General features: G+C 40.3%; 1 protein-coding gene across 1 annotated transcript in view; it reads left to right on the top strand.

Annotated features, from left to right (window-relative positions):
- Window positions 1–6,687: 6,687 nt before the first annotated feature.
- Window positions 6,688–15,185, top strand: part of Sgo2 (shugoshin 2) — a 24,279-nt gene continuing 15,781 nt past the window's right edge. Inside the window, exons 1-4 of the mRNA XM_055616773.1 lie at window positions 6,688–6,811; window positions 8,661–8,836; window positions 9,975–10,052; window positions 12,294–12,379. Of these exons, the coding sequence (XP_055472748.1) occupies window positions 6,688–6,811; window positions 8,661–8,836; window positions 9,975–10,052; window positions 12,294–12,379 (464 nt within the window). The remainder of the gene's footprint in view (window positions 6,812–8,660; window positions 8,837–9,974; window positions 10,053–12,293; window positions 12,380–15,185) is intronic.

Raw genomic sequence — 15,185 nt, 5'->3', positions numbered from 1 at the left:
GGAGGGAACAAATGGGAGAGGGAAAGAGAAGGCTGAAGCTAATGGGCCCAAGGTTGAATACAGGCAAAATGCATGATATACCTGAGTTTGTCATTATGAAGCTTGGCACTATGTACAATGAATATATACCATTTTTTTAATTGAAGTATTATTTATGTAAAGATTTAAAGTCTCCTTTTTTATACCGAGGCTTTCTTTGTCCATTATTTCTAAATTTAGTGTTGTCTGACATTTGATTTTTGTACATAAAAAACCCAACTGTTAGCAAAATATAAAAGCTCAAATGAATGTCAGATGCAGTTAGGTATGCCCTGAAGGCAGCTTGGGTGTGCCTCTGGAAGCTTCCGAGGACAAGAATGCTAAAGAATGGAAAGTCCCTGCCTATTCGAAGGCAAGTTGCTTGGGAGAGGTCTTGTAGTCTGTCTTTGCAAAGTGATGGGGGTAAGGTCAGCTGGGAGGCTTGAGCTGCCACACCTTACAGATGAAATTGTTCCGCCCCTACTGACCTGGTTTAAAACCCCAAAACCACCTTGATGGTGACATGGTTCAGCTTGCCAAGGATGTTGAGGAGGAGTCAGAGAGTTCCTTTACAACAATTGTACCTTTCACAGCTCCCTTTTTGGCTTGGAAGAATGCTCCTGCAAGGAGCTCCGGGTAAAAGTTAGGAATTTTCTCTCTGGGCTTGGAGGAACAACAGAGAGACAAGACACAGGTTAAACAGAATTCAAGGAAAGAGAGCAGAGAGCTAAAGATCCCTCATAGGTTTGGAGGCGCTCAAGAGAAAGGCAGACTAGCTCGGTAGGATGACACAGGTAGAAAGAGGTTTCTAAAGAGCTAGTAGTTTAGTTGTAGAATCAGGCTCGTAAATATTTATTTTTTTGGGTAGTTAAGAAAATAAAGTTACTTCGCTGAGCTAGCAGGTTTTCGCTTCAATTTAACCCTCCCATGTCATTATTGGTACCAATAGTAGAACAATTTAAAAAGCTAAATATTACAATTTGGTCAAGTGGTTTTCGTTGTCTTGGAATTTTTCTTTGCATTTATTTTGTAAATTTATTTTACAGATATATACTTATATCTCTCCACCAAAACATAGGTATAAAGCAAGCACCTTTCTACCCTTTTAGATGCACAACCATAATGTTCCAATGTCCTCAGCCAGAAAAGAGGTCAAAACATGATGTTGACCTCATTATATTCAACTAAAAGACACTTAGAAGTTTTAAAAAAGATTTACTATTTTTTTTTTTATGCATAGGTGTTTTGCCCGTATGTATGAATGTGCCCCATATGCATATCTGGTGCCTGCAGAGGCCAGAAGAGGGCATCAGACAGACCCCTGGAACTGGAGTTATAGATGGTTGCGAGCCACCGTGCGTGCAGGTGCTGGGAACCAAACCTGGACCCTTTGCAATAGCAACAAACGCTCATAACCTCTGAGTCATCTCTCCAGCTCCCTATATGTATTTTTAATATGATTGAATAGTTTTCTTTATTGTTTCTCCAAATTCTACGTGTATATTATTAACCATTTGTGAACGGAGCCAAACCCACTTGGAAAATAAAGATACGAAAACATTATAAAACATAGCGTGAGAGTTAAAAATGCCACTCTTGTGCATCCTGCTAAAATGGAGTATCACGGCTGCCCTTCCAAGCGCGACACTGAGAAAGGCGTTGAAGTGAAAAGGGGCAAGGCTCACAGCTGGAAGAGGATGCAGAAACTGGATGAAGGCAAGTAATCTCAGGGCGCACAACACAAACCACAGCAAAAGACTTGAGGCTCCTGGCAACTTTCAGGGTGTAGGACCGACCGGCGGCACGTCGCCTTCCCCGTCCGACCTCGTGGAAAGGAGCCATCACAGGCTCGAGCAGTCCGGGTACCCTCTCCGGGCAGGTCGGCGCGCCCAGGGCCGGCCGAGCCACGCCCAGGGCCGGCCGAGCCACGCCCACCCTGCTCTCCCAGCGCGTCCCGCCCCTTCCTCCTGCCACTTCCGGGTAACAGCGCGCCTTTGCGCCGCCTATCTCGGCATTCGATTGGCTGCTTCGTCAACCGCTAACCGCCGCGAAATTTAAACCCGAGTTCTGCGCTGGGTGGATCGTAGGCGGTTCCCGCAGCTGAGAAGGGACGCTAAGTCGGCGTGGCTGCGACCCTTCTCGGCCGGTCCTCCCGGTGCCTCAGCCCTCCCGTCAGCGCGGCGGCTGGTGGGGCCTGGACGCGGAGCCCGCTTCGGATCCGGGCGGTGACCTCTGGTCGGCTCTGGAGAGGGAGGGGTGGAGCCAGCCGCTTTCAGGTCAGTGCCCGGAGGGAAAGAGTGCCCAGGTCCCTGTGACCGAGCTAGATCGGGTCTGTGAAGGCTGCGTGCACATACATCAGGATGCTGTCTCCAGGGCTCGGGGCTCTCTGCCCAGCTTGTTTAGAACAGAGAACTAAGAGCTTGGCTTGCACCTGGAACGATCTCTCGACGAGGGATCTAATTTAGGAGAGTTTTCCGTGGGATTTTAATAGGTCAGAGGCTGGCTGGTCGAGAGTGCGGACGAGATAGCCCAACCTCATTCTAGACGCTGCACATCCATCAGCTCAGTACCTATGAGGGACTCAGTCCTTATTTCTGTAACTTATCATACTGGGAAATTGAGACTTAGAGATGTTAAAAATCACACAGATAAGATGTTCGAGCCGGGACACCAACACGCTACGAAACATTCCCAGTAAGGTTTTGGTGTCTCTACAAGTAACTCACTCCGGTACCATACTCCAAGCGACCTGGTCCTGGCTTCTGTTAATGCTACTTGGTGAAGTCATTAATATAGGAGGTGGACTGGGCCTTTAAGGAATATTCTAGTTTCTAGCACAAGCATTTGGACGTCACTTATTAAATAAGGGACTATGACAGAATCAGCTTATTGGAAAAGAAAAATCAGCTGAAATTTATTTATTTTTGACTGGAATGTTTGAAAGATTTTTTTTTTTTTTAAGATTTATTTATTATTTATACAGTACTCTGCCTGCAGGCCAGAAGAGGGCACCAGATCTCATTATAGATGGTCGTGAGCCATCATGTGTTTTCTGGTAATTGAACTCAGGACCTTTGGAAAAGCAGCCAGTGTTCTTAAAACCTCTGAGCCATCTCTCCAGCTCCAGACTTAATTTTTTATATTCGGTTCCCTTTGAAGTGTGTGAGAGGTTACAGCTTATTGCTATGTGTTTTTATAGTCTATTGTCTATAAAATAGTAATCATTTTGGTTTTATATTTTCTGGTATGGGATCATTTATTGCCTGTGTTCTCTTGGACAGAGTTACCCACTGTAGGTTGGAATTTTTCTTCTAGTACTTTCGATAGGGCTGGATATTACTTAAATTTGGTTTTGTCATGAATGCCTTATTTTCTCCATCTATGGTGATTGAAAGTTTTTATGGGTATAGCAGTCTCAGCTGGTATTTGTGGTCTCTTAGAATCTGCACCACATCTGTCCAGCCTCTTCCAGCTTTTAGAGTTTTCAGTGAGAAGTCAGGTGTAATTCTAATACGGCTCCCTCTATGTTACTTGGTCTTTTTCCCTTGCAGCTTTTAATGTTTTTTCTTTGCTGTGTATTTTTAGTGTTTTTATTATTATGTGCTGAGGGGAATTTCTCTTTTGGTCCAGTCTATTTGGTGTTCTGTATGCTAAGCATCTCCTACTTTAGATTTTCTTCTATGCTTTTCATGAAAACATTTTCAGTGCCTTTGACCTGTGTTGTTTCCCTCCTTCTCCTCCTTCGTCTATTCCTATTATTCTTAAATTTGGTCTTTGCATAATGTTCCAGATTTACTGGATGTTTTATACCAGGAGTTTTTTCAAGAGTTCACGTTTTCTTTGACTGAGGTATACATTTCTTCTGTTGTGTCTTCAGTGCCAGAGACTCTGTCTTCCATCTATTTATTCTATTTGTGGGTGAGGTGTACTTCTGTGGTTCCTGTTCAAGTTCCTAAAATTTTAGTTTCCAGATTTCCCTCAGTTTGAGTTTTCTTTGTTAATTCTATTTCCACTTTCAGGTCTTGGATGATTTTATTTATTTCCTTCCACTGTTTGTGTTTTCATAGATTTCTTTAAAGCATTTATTCATTTTTTTTCTTTAAGAACCTCTATTATATCCCTAAAGGCTGTTTTAAGGTCTTTTTCTTGGGCTTTGGCTATGTTGGAATACTCAGGATGGTCTGTGGTACGGTTGCTAGATTCTGGTGGAGTCTTATCGTCCTGGCTGTTGATTGTGTTTTTACACTGGCGTGTAGCCCTCTGGGATTGAGAAGATTGTGATTCTAGGTGCAGATGACTGGTCTTGTCTTTGTTGTTTTGTTCCTTGGTTTCTGTTTAGTCTCTGGTTCTGAGGAGTGTGGTGGCTGTGTGTTTCCTGGTGTCCTGCTAGGTGTGGTCACTGGCGCTTTCAGGTGAAATGTGCTTCTGGGTATTGGGAGCTAACACTTAGGAATGAAGATGCACTGTGGGGTGGCATAGGGGCTCCACAGGAGGGAGGAAAGTAGAGTGTCTCACCAGCATCTGTTTATTCCCCTGGGACTTGTGGGCAGAGAAAGAAGAGGCCACAGCAGAGGGTCTGCTACAGAGCTGTGGAGGAGACTGGGGTATTGGTCTGAGAGGATGGAGGGAAAGGTGAAGGGGTGCAGTTGGCCGACTTTCTTTTCTGGTCACTGGCTTGTGGGTTCCCAGAGAGTGCCTGCTGGAGCTGGGGCATGGGATAATGCAGTGTGTTGGAGGGAGGGAGGTCAGATGGAAAACATGTGGGAGCCACTGGAGATGAGGGAGTCTGCAGCAGGTGATCTGCTGGGGATGAGGCTGGGGGGGTTGGATTTGGAGGAGCAGGAGGAGAGGTGAACATCTGCAGTCAGCCCTCCTGCTTCCCTGTGTTTTTATATTTTCTTTTGGGCAAAACTTTAGAAGAATTGAGCTTTAATGTTGAAATGTACCTAGTGAACTTCTTCCCTGTTGCAGAAATTCCTCCATCTTCTCAATTATTTGCTTGACAGCTTCCAACATCTGCTCACTGCTTTTGATCATGACATTGGGCAGATTTTTTTTTTCTACTGAAAAGTTCTTCCATTTGTCCATATTCATTTCTATCAGAGGTGATGCTTTGTGCCAGGCGCTAAGAGGCAGTAAGAGTTCAGCAGAAAACAAATTTGAAAGAAATCTGGCTCCCACTGAATTTACATTTCAGTAGGAGAAAGACAATGAATTAGTTTGAACTTGGAAGGCTCACTTAAAAATTTATGTTTTAGTAGGAGAAGACTGTGAATTAGTTTGAACTTGGAAGGCTCATTAAGAGAGTGACATTTGAGCTAAGACTTTGCAGCAGCCTTGTGCTATTCTCTGCTCCTCCCCTTGAAGATGCTTGTGATGGTATTAGGGATACCTTAATAAATGAGAATCTCATCATTGGATCCTTAAATCTGTAGGCTCTTCATAGATTGAGAATTACACACACCTCACTAGGTAATTTTCTAGCCAACTATAGGACCAATTACAGGATGTGAAGAATTGAGGGGAATTAGAGTGAGGAAGATAAGGATGATGGGAATCTAGGGATTCTTGTGGACATGAAGAGACTAGTGAGACAGTTCTTTGGACTCAAAGCAAGTAGTAGTGGAGCCGCTGAGTGTTGGGGGGCGGTGCAACTGACAGGTTTCTCTAGGTATATGCAGATATGGAGGGATGTAGGTTTGGGAGATTGGTCCCATTCGAGCCCAGAGTGCAGCATCATCACCTGCATCTCGTGGAGCATTTTCTGATCTGTTCTCTCTGCTCAGATAGCATTAAACAGTTCTCTAATATTTTATGTGTTAAAGTCATTGTTCTTGTCATATTGTCTAATTATTTATCTTCCAGTTTCCATTACAGTGTAAACCTAGTAGACCATAAATCTAGTAGACATACGTAAGCTTCTAATTTCTTATCTTTCCAGCCCCTTTCTGCTCCTTGAACTAGTCATTTCTTTTGTGCTTCTGTTAAGCCCCACTTATCTGTCTAAGGTTATACTTTTGCATAGAAGCAGAACAGTGTCTATCTCACACTGGATTATTTCACTTTTGATAGCAGGGACCCTATCCTGTCACCTATCTGCCCCTAGTCCATTGTGTCTGCCAAGCATATAGATATAATATAGGTCTGAATGGAACAACAACAAAGTATTTACCTTTTTGGAATTCAGTAATTCTCCCGAGTCTATATACAGTGTGTGTGTATATATATATATATATATATATATATATATATATATATATATTTTTTTTTTTTTTTCATATATATATATTTCCTATTTTCATATTTTATGCAAAGGACTTTGCAAATACTTATGTATACAGTGTATTATAAGTCATGGTGGTTGCTGGAGAGATGGCTCAGTGATTAAGAGCACTGACTGCTCTTCCAGAGGTCCTGAGTTCAGTTCCCAGCAACCACATGGTGGCTCACAACCATCTATAATGAGATCTGGTGCCCTCTTCTGGCCTGCAGGTGTACATGGCAGACAGAACAATGTATACATAATAACTAAATAAATCTTAAAAAAAAGAAAAGTGAAATTAAGTCATAGTGATTTCGCTTTAGAATGTGTCAGTTACCAGTTTTTACTTTACTCGTATTCATCAATACTGCAGTCCCCCTCCCCCGGATTCTTCTTTTTCTTTAGAGATGGAGTACCCATTGATGGAAGTCGACTCTGCTACCTCTGGAATTAAGAGACGGGTGAAGAACAGAATTTCAAAGACAAAGTTGAATGTTTCTCTTGCTTCAAAAATCAAAACAAAAATATTAAGTAAGTACCATTCAATTGAAACTTTACTCACCTTTTACCTTTCTGAAGAACTGTTTTATTTTAACAAATACAGAAAACTACTAAAATGACTTCTTTGTTGGCTGGTACTTTTTCTGTTTGATTTATTCTATGGCTTTCAGCTCTCCTGAGTGGTTTTGCTACTTTACCCTTGGTGATAGCAGAATTGTAAGCATTGCGGCTGGCCTGTCCTCAGCTAAGCTCCCTGGCCTGTCCTCAGCTAAGCATGCAAATACAATAGCAATATGGCTTCTTTAGAAAAGAGCCAAATAGAGTGAGAGAGTTGATCTGCATTCTGAGGTGGTCAGGTGATGAATAATGTAGAAGCGCTTGGTCATGATCAGGTACGGTAGTACATGGTTTCATATCGGCCAGAGCCTACCAAGAAAGCACTAGGTAGTTTGGAAATGAGGTTTTATGAATCTTAGCAATAAGATGTTAGGAAGGCAAACATACAAACAAATAAACAAATCCTCAAAGCCCACAGAGGTGGGAAGCCCAGGGTAAACTTACTGCTCCCACAAATTATCTCAGTGTTGTACTCATTGGCTACATTACGGAATGTTTTCCATGGTGACATTTCTGCTGATGTCACACCTATTACTTAGGACAAAGCCAAGACACCTAGAAGCATCTTTAAATTATGACAGCTCCTCCCAGGATCTATAGGTTAGTCTTGTGGATTAGCCATCCTCCCACAGTGACCATTTCCTGTTCATTTGTGAAGACCTTTGAAAAACAGCAGGAAAATGTTGTTTTGTTTTGTTTTTTAGCTTTTGGAAATCCTAACTGGTTGTGATCTATTCTGTTTCTATTGAGTATGCCATGGAAAGCCAAGAGAAACCACTTTGTGCCAAAGATAAACTCCTGTTAGGGATTTAAAAAAAAAGTTTTTTTTTTTTCATTTTTCTCTGAATACCTAAAAAGGTTATACTTAACAAAACTTATTTTAGTGAGATGTGTTAGCACATGCCTATAATTTTGTCACTCAAGAGATCAAGGCAGAAGGAGTACATTAGCCAGATCCTGTCTCAGACACACAGACACACACACACACACACGCACACACAGGCACACACACACACACACACGCACACACGCACACACACATAAAACTGGAGTAGGTAGGTTATTGGCATGTAGTAGAATCTAAACCAAATTATGAAACTATAATTAAGATTTAATCATACTAAAGAAACATAATACTTTTAAGGTGAATTTAATCATTACATTCTCACTGAAATTTCTTTGCTACTATTTCAGTATTGATTTAAGACGTGTTGACATAGTTCTTTTCAATAAAAGCGATCAAGTTTAGACCGCAGTTGATTACTTAAAAAGGTATAATCTTTTGGGTAGAGGTGAAGATCCCACAGGTCCTGGATGATCAGTTTTTTTATTTGAGGTTTAAGAAGTGGTATTTGGGAGCATAGACAATTTTATTGAGTTGTGGAGCCACAGAAACCTCCACAAACATTTCAGATTGGCTGCCCTTGCTCCTGTGAGTCTCCAAGAGACTGAGAGCTGCCAGGTCAGCTGCCTACCCTGCTTCCAGTGAAGGTGGGAAGGTGACAGCATTCCAGTTCACCTTGTGAGAGTTCTGTCTGTGTGCCTCTCAGCTTTTCATCTTCTCTTGCTGTTATTTCTTCAGCTTCAAACTCTAGGTACTTTTTGTTTTCTCTAAAAGTATACTTGTATTGCCATTCTTTTCCAACATTCATTTCATATCTATAAGCTTAACTATTTTTCTGAAATAATTTTACTAAGGAATGTGAGATTTTATTAAATATGATATAAGTTCAGTGTTAACTTTTTAAAAATATCTTTGCAGACAATTCTTCTATTTTCAAGATCTCTCTAAAGCACAACAACAGAGCATTAGCTCAGGCTCTAAGTAGAGAGAAAGAGAATTCTCGACGAATTACTACTGAAAAGATGCTATTACAGAAAGAAGTAGAGAAACTGAATTTTGAGAATACCTTTCTTCGCCTAAAGCTAAATAACTTGGTATGGAAATTAATTTGTTTTGGACTCTACATTAGTTACATTACTAAAGAAACTCTAAAAATGTTTTCAAAATTCCAGTTGTTGAAGAGAATTATTGAAAGACAGTATGTCATGGAAGTGCCTATGCTAAAGGATAGACAACTCTTGGTAATAGAAAAGACATCTTTTTTTTATTTTTTAGTATGTATTTATTATTTATACAGTGTTCTGCCTGTACACCAGAAGAGGGCACCAGATCCCACTGTAGATGGTTGTGAGCCACCATGTGGATGCTGGGGATTAAACTCAGGACCTTTGGAATAGCAGACAGTGCTCTTAATCTTTGAGCCATCTAAGCAGCTCTAGAAAAGACATCTTAAGTCTTATCCTAAAAGCATGCTGTTTGCTCTACAAAAAAGCATAATACCATGATTAACATTTGATTGCCAAACTTAGCATTTTTATACATTTTTAAATGGTGAGCATAGTTACTGTAAGAATTGAAGAAGTTCCCACAATATTTCTGTTTTCCTTTAATCATGTATTTCATTGGCTGCAAGCCAAATAGAATAGAGGTAGTCCTTTTTTCTTTCCAGCCTCCAACTACAGACAGGGCAATGAAAGCTAGCGTTTATCCAAGTCGTAACTGTAGTTTCAGGTCTAAAATGAGTAAAAATTAGTTTAAAATGGAAAAATGTCCTGTAATACTTTGATGATTAAATTCATATTTCTGACCAACTTTGTTTATTTTCTATGTGATATATGATTATGAGAAAATAGGAAAATATAAGAAAATTTATAACTGATGTCATAAACATATATATTTGTGTGTGCATAGATATTTTGACTCTTCATTACAGTAGCTTTTGAGCTTAATATAATCTCAGTTGAAAAACAATCAGCAGGCATGATTTCATGTCTAATCCCAGTAGTTCGGAAGCTGAGGCAGGAGGCTTGCCATGAATTCAAAGCCAGTCTCCACTGTGTAAATAGTTTTAGACTATCCTGGGTTATGATGTGATACCTTATCTCAAAAAGTAAGAATAAAATAAAAAAACCTTTAAAATTTGGGTCCCACTGATGTTATCCACAAATGTATGTTATCATTATAGCAAACTCCAAATCTTAATTAAAAGATGTTTCTATTTTATATACACAGAATAAGAAGCTTATAGAAATAGAATCAGTTGTGAATGATAATTTGATAACTGCAATTGAAATGAGCAGTCTTTCTAAGGTAAGTGAAAGACTATTATACACCAGTCTCTAAGATCAACTCTAGGTAATTTAAAATAACAACATAAAATAAATGGCAGATATACATGAGAACTGGTGTAGGAGGTGACTTGGAGAAGTGAAAGAAACAATTTGGTGAGCAATGGGAGAGAGGATGTCAAAATATGTAGTAACTCTGGAGACTAGCCCCAGGAGCACTTGTTAGGCTTATTGTGAATTTCGAGGTACAAAGCCTTGCCGTTGGCCCTTTAAAAAAATGTTATGTCAAAGTGCTCTCCCCAGAGGGCTTTGTTTCCCTTTGGAGACCTCAAAGGCACTGAAATGAGCTTCTGGAGTAAACAGTGAGAGTGGAGAGTGGGTAGGGACAGAAGTAAGAGGATGAAGGTGTAGCTTGGACTTTTGCTGTCCACAGTCTTGGATTTGTCATCCAGCAGACAAGCTCTGAATCTTCTCTCACAGTTCCTTCTCCCTGGAGTTGTTCCTGAAGCGAGGATGAAGTCTCAGGCCTACTTCTGTCTTTTGCGTCATTCTTTTAGAAATTTTCTTTGTTATTTAGTAGGTTGGGGTGGGTATGTACCTGCTGTGACGGGAGATTAGGGGTCAATTCTCAGGCGTTGGTTGGTTCTCTCGCCATCTTGTGGGAGGGTCTGTGATTGAACTCAGGTCATCAGACCTATGTGTAAAAAGTACCTGCAGAATCATTTTGCAAACCCAAAATAAATCCTTTTATTTTTCTTTTAAATTTTGTTGTACATGTGGAGGTCAAAAAAACCTGTGAGTTGATTCTCTCCTTCTACCTTAACGTGGATTCCAAGGGTTGCACTTTTTGATAAGTACCTTTATGCTGCAATGGCTTAGGGACTGACCTAACTAAAACAACTGGGAATAAAGAAACGGACACACAAACAGAGAAGCTGGGATCAGATGGGCCATGCACACTGGTGAAGATCAACCACCAGCAACCACCAGCTCAGGATGTTTATTATGAACAGCATGAGGGAGAGGGAGGTTAGCGAATCTGGGTAGCAGTCTCTGTAGGGAAGCAGACTCAGACTGCAGTCATCCCAGGCAGTTGGTACTCTGCACACACTGGCTTTAGCTAATAGCCAGCTGTTCATCAACATTCACCCTTGAGTCAGGGGAAAGTTTTGACGTTCTTCTGAGCCTGGCCCAAGGAAGGCCTCACCTGGGCTGAGCCGTTGTCCCTCGTGTCAGTAATACACATTCTCTCGGGACTTGGTCCACCTTACTCATTGATCCATCGTCTATCGTTAGCTGCAGGGGTTGTTTTTATGTTGCTGTGATGTTAGTGGTGAGTACTCTCTCATAAATCATTACTTTTTTCCTCTTCTGGACTATTTTGCCTCAGTCTGCAAAAGCTTATTTTAACTCATCTTAAAAACACCAACGAAAACCACATTCTACTTCTCAGCTGCTGTCTCAGTTGTACTTTTGAGCGACTTGTTCCCACAGTCTCTCTTGAACCACACTTCTAGACATCAGTATCACTCTGGCTTTTCAGAAAGTCACCGGTGCTGCCAAGAGTTACAAGATCCCAGGGGCAGCTGTGGGTCCTGAAGCTGATCTTAGGACTTTCAGGATACTACAGACTCAAAAATCTTTCCACCTTCCTGCCTGTTCTTTCAGCCCGTTTTCTGATTTCCTTCCCAACTGCTAAGTTTTCAGAGTGCCCAAGACTCAGTTCTTAAATTTCTCTTTTCTATCTATACTCATTCTTGCTAGGTAGTTTTACCAGTCTTTGTTTTAATTACTAACATGTACTGGTAATTCCCAAATGTGTGTTTCTATGCTACATAACACATGTGTAGAAGACATGAACACATTATATATTGTTATAACTATCTTGTGTGTGTGTAAACATATATACATACATGTATACATATATATTTGTATATCTTTGTATTTCAATTTATAGAAAGTTTATAAGGAGTGATATATCAGGAGTGATTATCATTGGAAAATGGGATGAGGGATGAGCTGTTTTAATCTTACATACTATATTTATTCAACTATTAAAGGCTAACGGAAAGGCTGGGTAGTTCTGTGGTAAAATAGTTAGCTGGTGTGCAGAGGGTCCCAAGGTAATCCCTAGCAACACATACACAGGGCAAGAACTGTTTTGTTCAGTTTCTTCTGGTGTCCTCATATAATTTGCTATTTCAATGACAAGTGTGATATGATAGATTATCACTTACCATTTTCTTTGTTTATTCAAAAATAGTTCCATCAAAGTTCTTTTCTTCTGTCAGCTAGCAAGAGGAAAAGGATCAGTAAGCAATGCAAGTCTGTGCATCTTCCATTTGCAAGGTAAGTGTTTAAAACTTGGTTTAATTAAATTCCAGTATATCCTTTAATGAGATTTTGTTTGAAATATTATATATATATTAAGGGCAGGTTTTTTACAAGTGAACAGCATTATATGAACATACCCAGAAGACCCTAAAGACAAAAGAAAATGCTAATGATTGAAAAATACTTTTAACAAATCTGACTTTTGCTCAGCATTATGTTTGTAGAGTCATGTATATTGTAGCTGTAAGTCATCCTCATTGCTCTGTGGTTTTCCACTGCATCGTCATTCTGCTGTTCTGTTGTTTTTCCAGTTTTGATTTGTTACAAATAAGGCTGCCACATATAGATCCATAGATATCTCCTGCTTGGTGAATGAATCCACATTCTGTTTGGTACATACTAGTACCTACCTACTCAGGAGCAGAATTATTGGAGCCGTGTTGGCTTTAGGAGAGACTACCAAATAGCTTCTGGAGTATGGTCCTAGCAGCAGTGTGTGAGCATTCCTGTCCTTCCTGTCCTATATCCTCAATGTGTTGTGGTGTAAAGTTCAAGTTTTTATTTTTAATTTTCTGATGACAAATGAAGCTAAACATTTGTTCATATGTGTCCTTTGAGTTGTATTTATTTATTTTTTACTCTGTGTAGAACAAGTATTTTCTCTCTGGCGTGCGTATTTTCTTTTTTCATCTCCTTGGGATATTTAGATGAACAGTTCTTTGTAAAGCCTAGTGTGTGTGTGTGTGCATGTACATGTGAGTGTGTGTGTGTGTTCCCTCCCAGTGTTCTGATTAATACTTTCTGTGATCCTTTATTGATCTTTACTGTTTACAAGGTTGTTGTGGTGTTTCTTACGAAAATTATACTATCTTCCCTCTTGCATTTTTTCATTTTTGAAAATTATTTTTTTATTATTATGTGCATCATGGGGATGGAAAGGCACTTGCTTGTGCCTTGGTGTCTGTGTGGAGGCCAGAGGACAACTACGTGGAGCGAGTTCTCTCCTTTGATCTTGACATGGGTCCCAGGGATTGCAGTCAGGGCTCCAGCCTGGTCCAGTAGTAGCTTTGCCTTCTCACCCCTGTCACCAGCAACCCTCTCCCATCTAGATCCTCAGTCTACCTAGAATTTTGAGTATGACGTGAGGAAGGGCCGTAACTGTTATTGTTTTGTTCTTTTAGTGCGGAAATCCCATTGGCTTTGCACCATTTATAGCAAACGCTAACTTAATGACTATTTCATCTGTATGATAACAAGCTGACTGGATGGAGGCTATTTCTGAACTCATTGTCAGGGGTTGGTCTGGTGCTATGTATTCTAATGCAAATCACTGGCTCCTAAGATCTAGTTGCTGCCCAGACAACATACACCAAATGGCATTGTGTGCGTGACTCTGTGTGATTTTGCTGGCTAATCTCCTCTGGCTTGTTAAATAAAGAAGCTAGCAGAGTATAGGGGCAGAAGAGGAGTAGGCAGGTTCTAGGTTCCCTGGCCTGGGTTCTCAGAGGGACCACAGAGGCGGGAGGAGGGAGAGAGGAAGCCAGAAGAGAAGCAAGTCACCATGGGACAGAATGGCCATAAGCACGTGGCCATTGAGGGCTGGCCTGATGGAACAGAAGCTTCCAAACAGAACATATGACAAGCAGCATTGGGGTATCTGAGAAATAACAAAATAGGTTAGAGGGTTTATATCTGCCCAGTTATGGTGCTTTAAAGCTTATTTAAATCTAAAAGGTCTCTGTCTCAATTATTTGGGAGCTAGCTGGGATAGAGAGTCTAACATTTGTTTCAACAACAATTGTTGTTTTATGTGGGCCTTGTCACTACCATGCTGTCCAAATTAATAGTCTTCACATAAACTTTGTTTCAGTTTCAGTTTTTTACCTTATTCATTCCTTCATTTTTCAGTAATAGTATGGCTCTTCTTGGTCTTTGCATTTCAGAAATAACTTACCGATTTGCATGCTTCCCCACCCCTCCACCCGCTCCACACACAAAAGGAGAGTTGGAAATTTGACTGGGAATATGTTCAGTTTGAGGAAAATGAACCTTTTAATGTAATTGTTTCATCTTTAAGCACACTATCCCTTTTTCTACTTAGCTATTATGTATTTTCTTCTGTTTTGTAGGGTTTTTTTTTTTATATATAAACTTATTCCATAGCCTACTTGCTTGATATTTTAATGTTATGCTGAATAAATTTCTTTGTTTTGTTTTGATTGTTTGAGCCAGGATCTCATGTAGCTGAGACTGGTCTTGAATTCCTGTTTCTCCTGCCTCCACTGCTGGAATGCTGGGATTACAGGCATGTACCCGGGTACTCAGTGCTCAGTTTTAAGTTATGTTTTCTTCTTGATGTTAGTTTAAAAAAATAATTTTCAGATATGGGCCTTGTTTCCAATGAACTTGTTAATTCTAACAGTTTGTTGGGGCTGTCTCTTTGAATTTTCTATGAATATATTTTCGTTATTTATAAATATCTTTTTCTTTTCCCTCTGCAAGCCACTATCTTTTCCTTTTTCTTACTTTATTGCAGTAGGTCCTTGTTCAAAGTTGGATAGAGTAGTGACAGCAGGCATTCTTACTGTGCTTACATTGTTAGGTATGATGTAAGCACTTGGATTTTCTAGATCTTGTCAGATTAATAAAGTTCCAGGCTGAGGCAAAATATCACAAGGTCAAGGCAAACTAAAAGCCTGAGAGAAGTTATCTAAGCCCACAGCTGTTTTTTTGTTTGTTTGTTTGTTTTCATTCATTCATTCTTACTATGTATGGTGTGTGTGTGTGTGTGTGTGTGTGTGTGTGTGTGTGTGTGTGTGTG

This window comes from Psammomys obesus, unplaced genomic scaffold, assembly GCF_907164565.1.
Source record: "Psammomys obesus unplaced genomic scaffold, mPsaObe1.curated_primary_1811, whole genome shotgun sequence".
NCBI classification, from domain to species: Eukaryota; Metazoa; Chordata; class Mammalia; order Rodentia; family Muridae; genus Psammomys; species Psammomys obesus.
The sequence above is the reverse complement of the archived record's forward strand: the minus strand, read 5'-3'. Positions and strand labels throughout refer to the sequence as shown.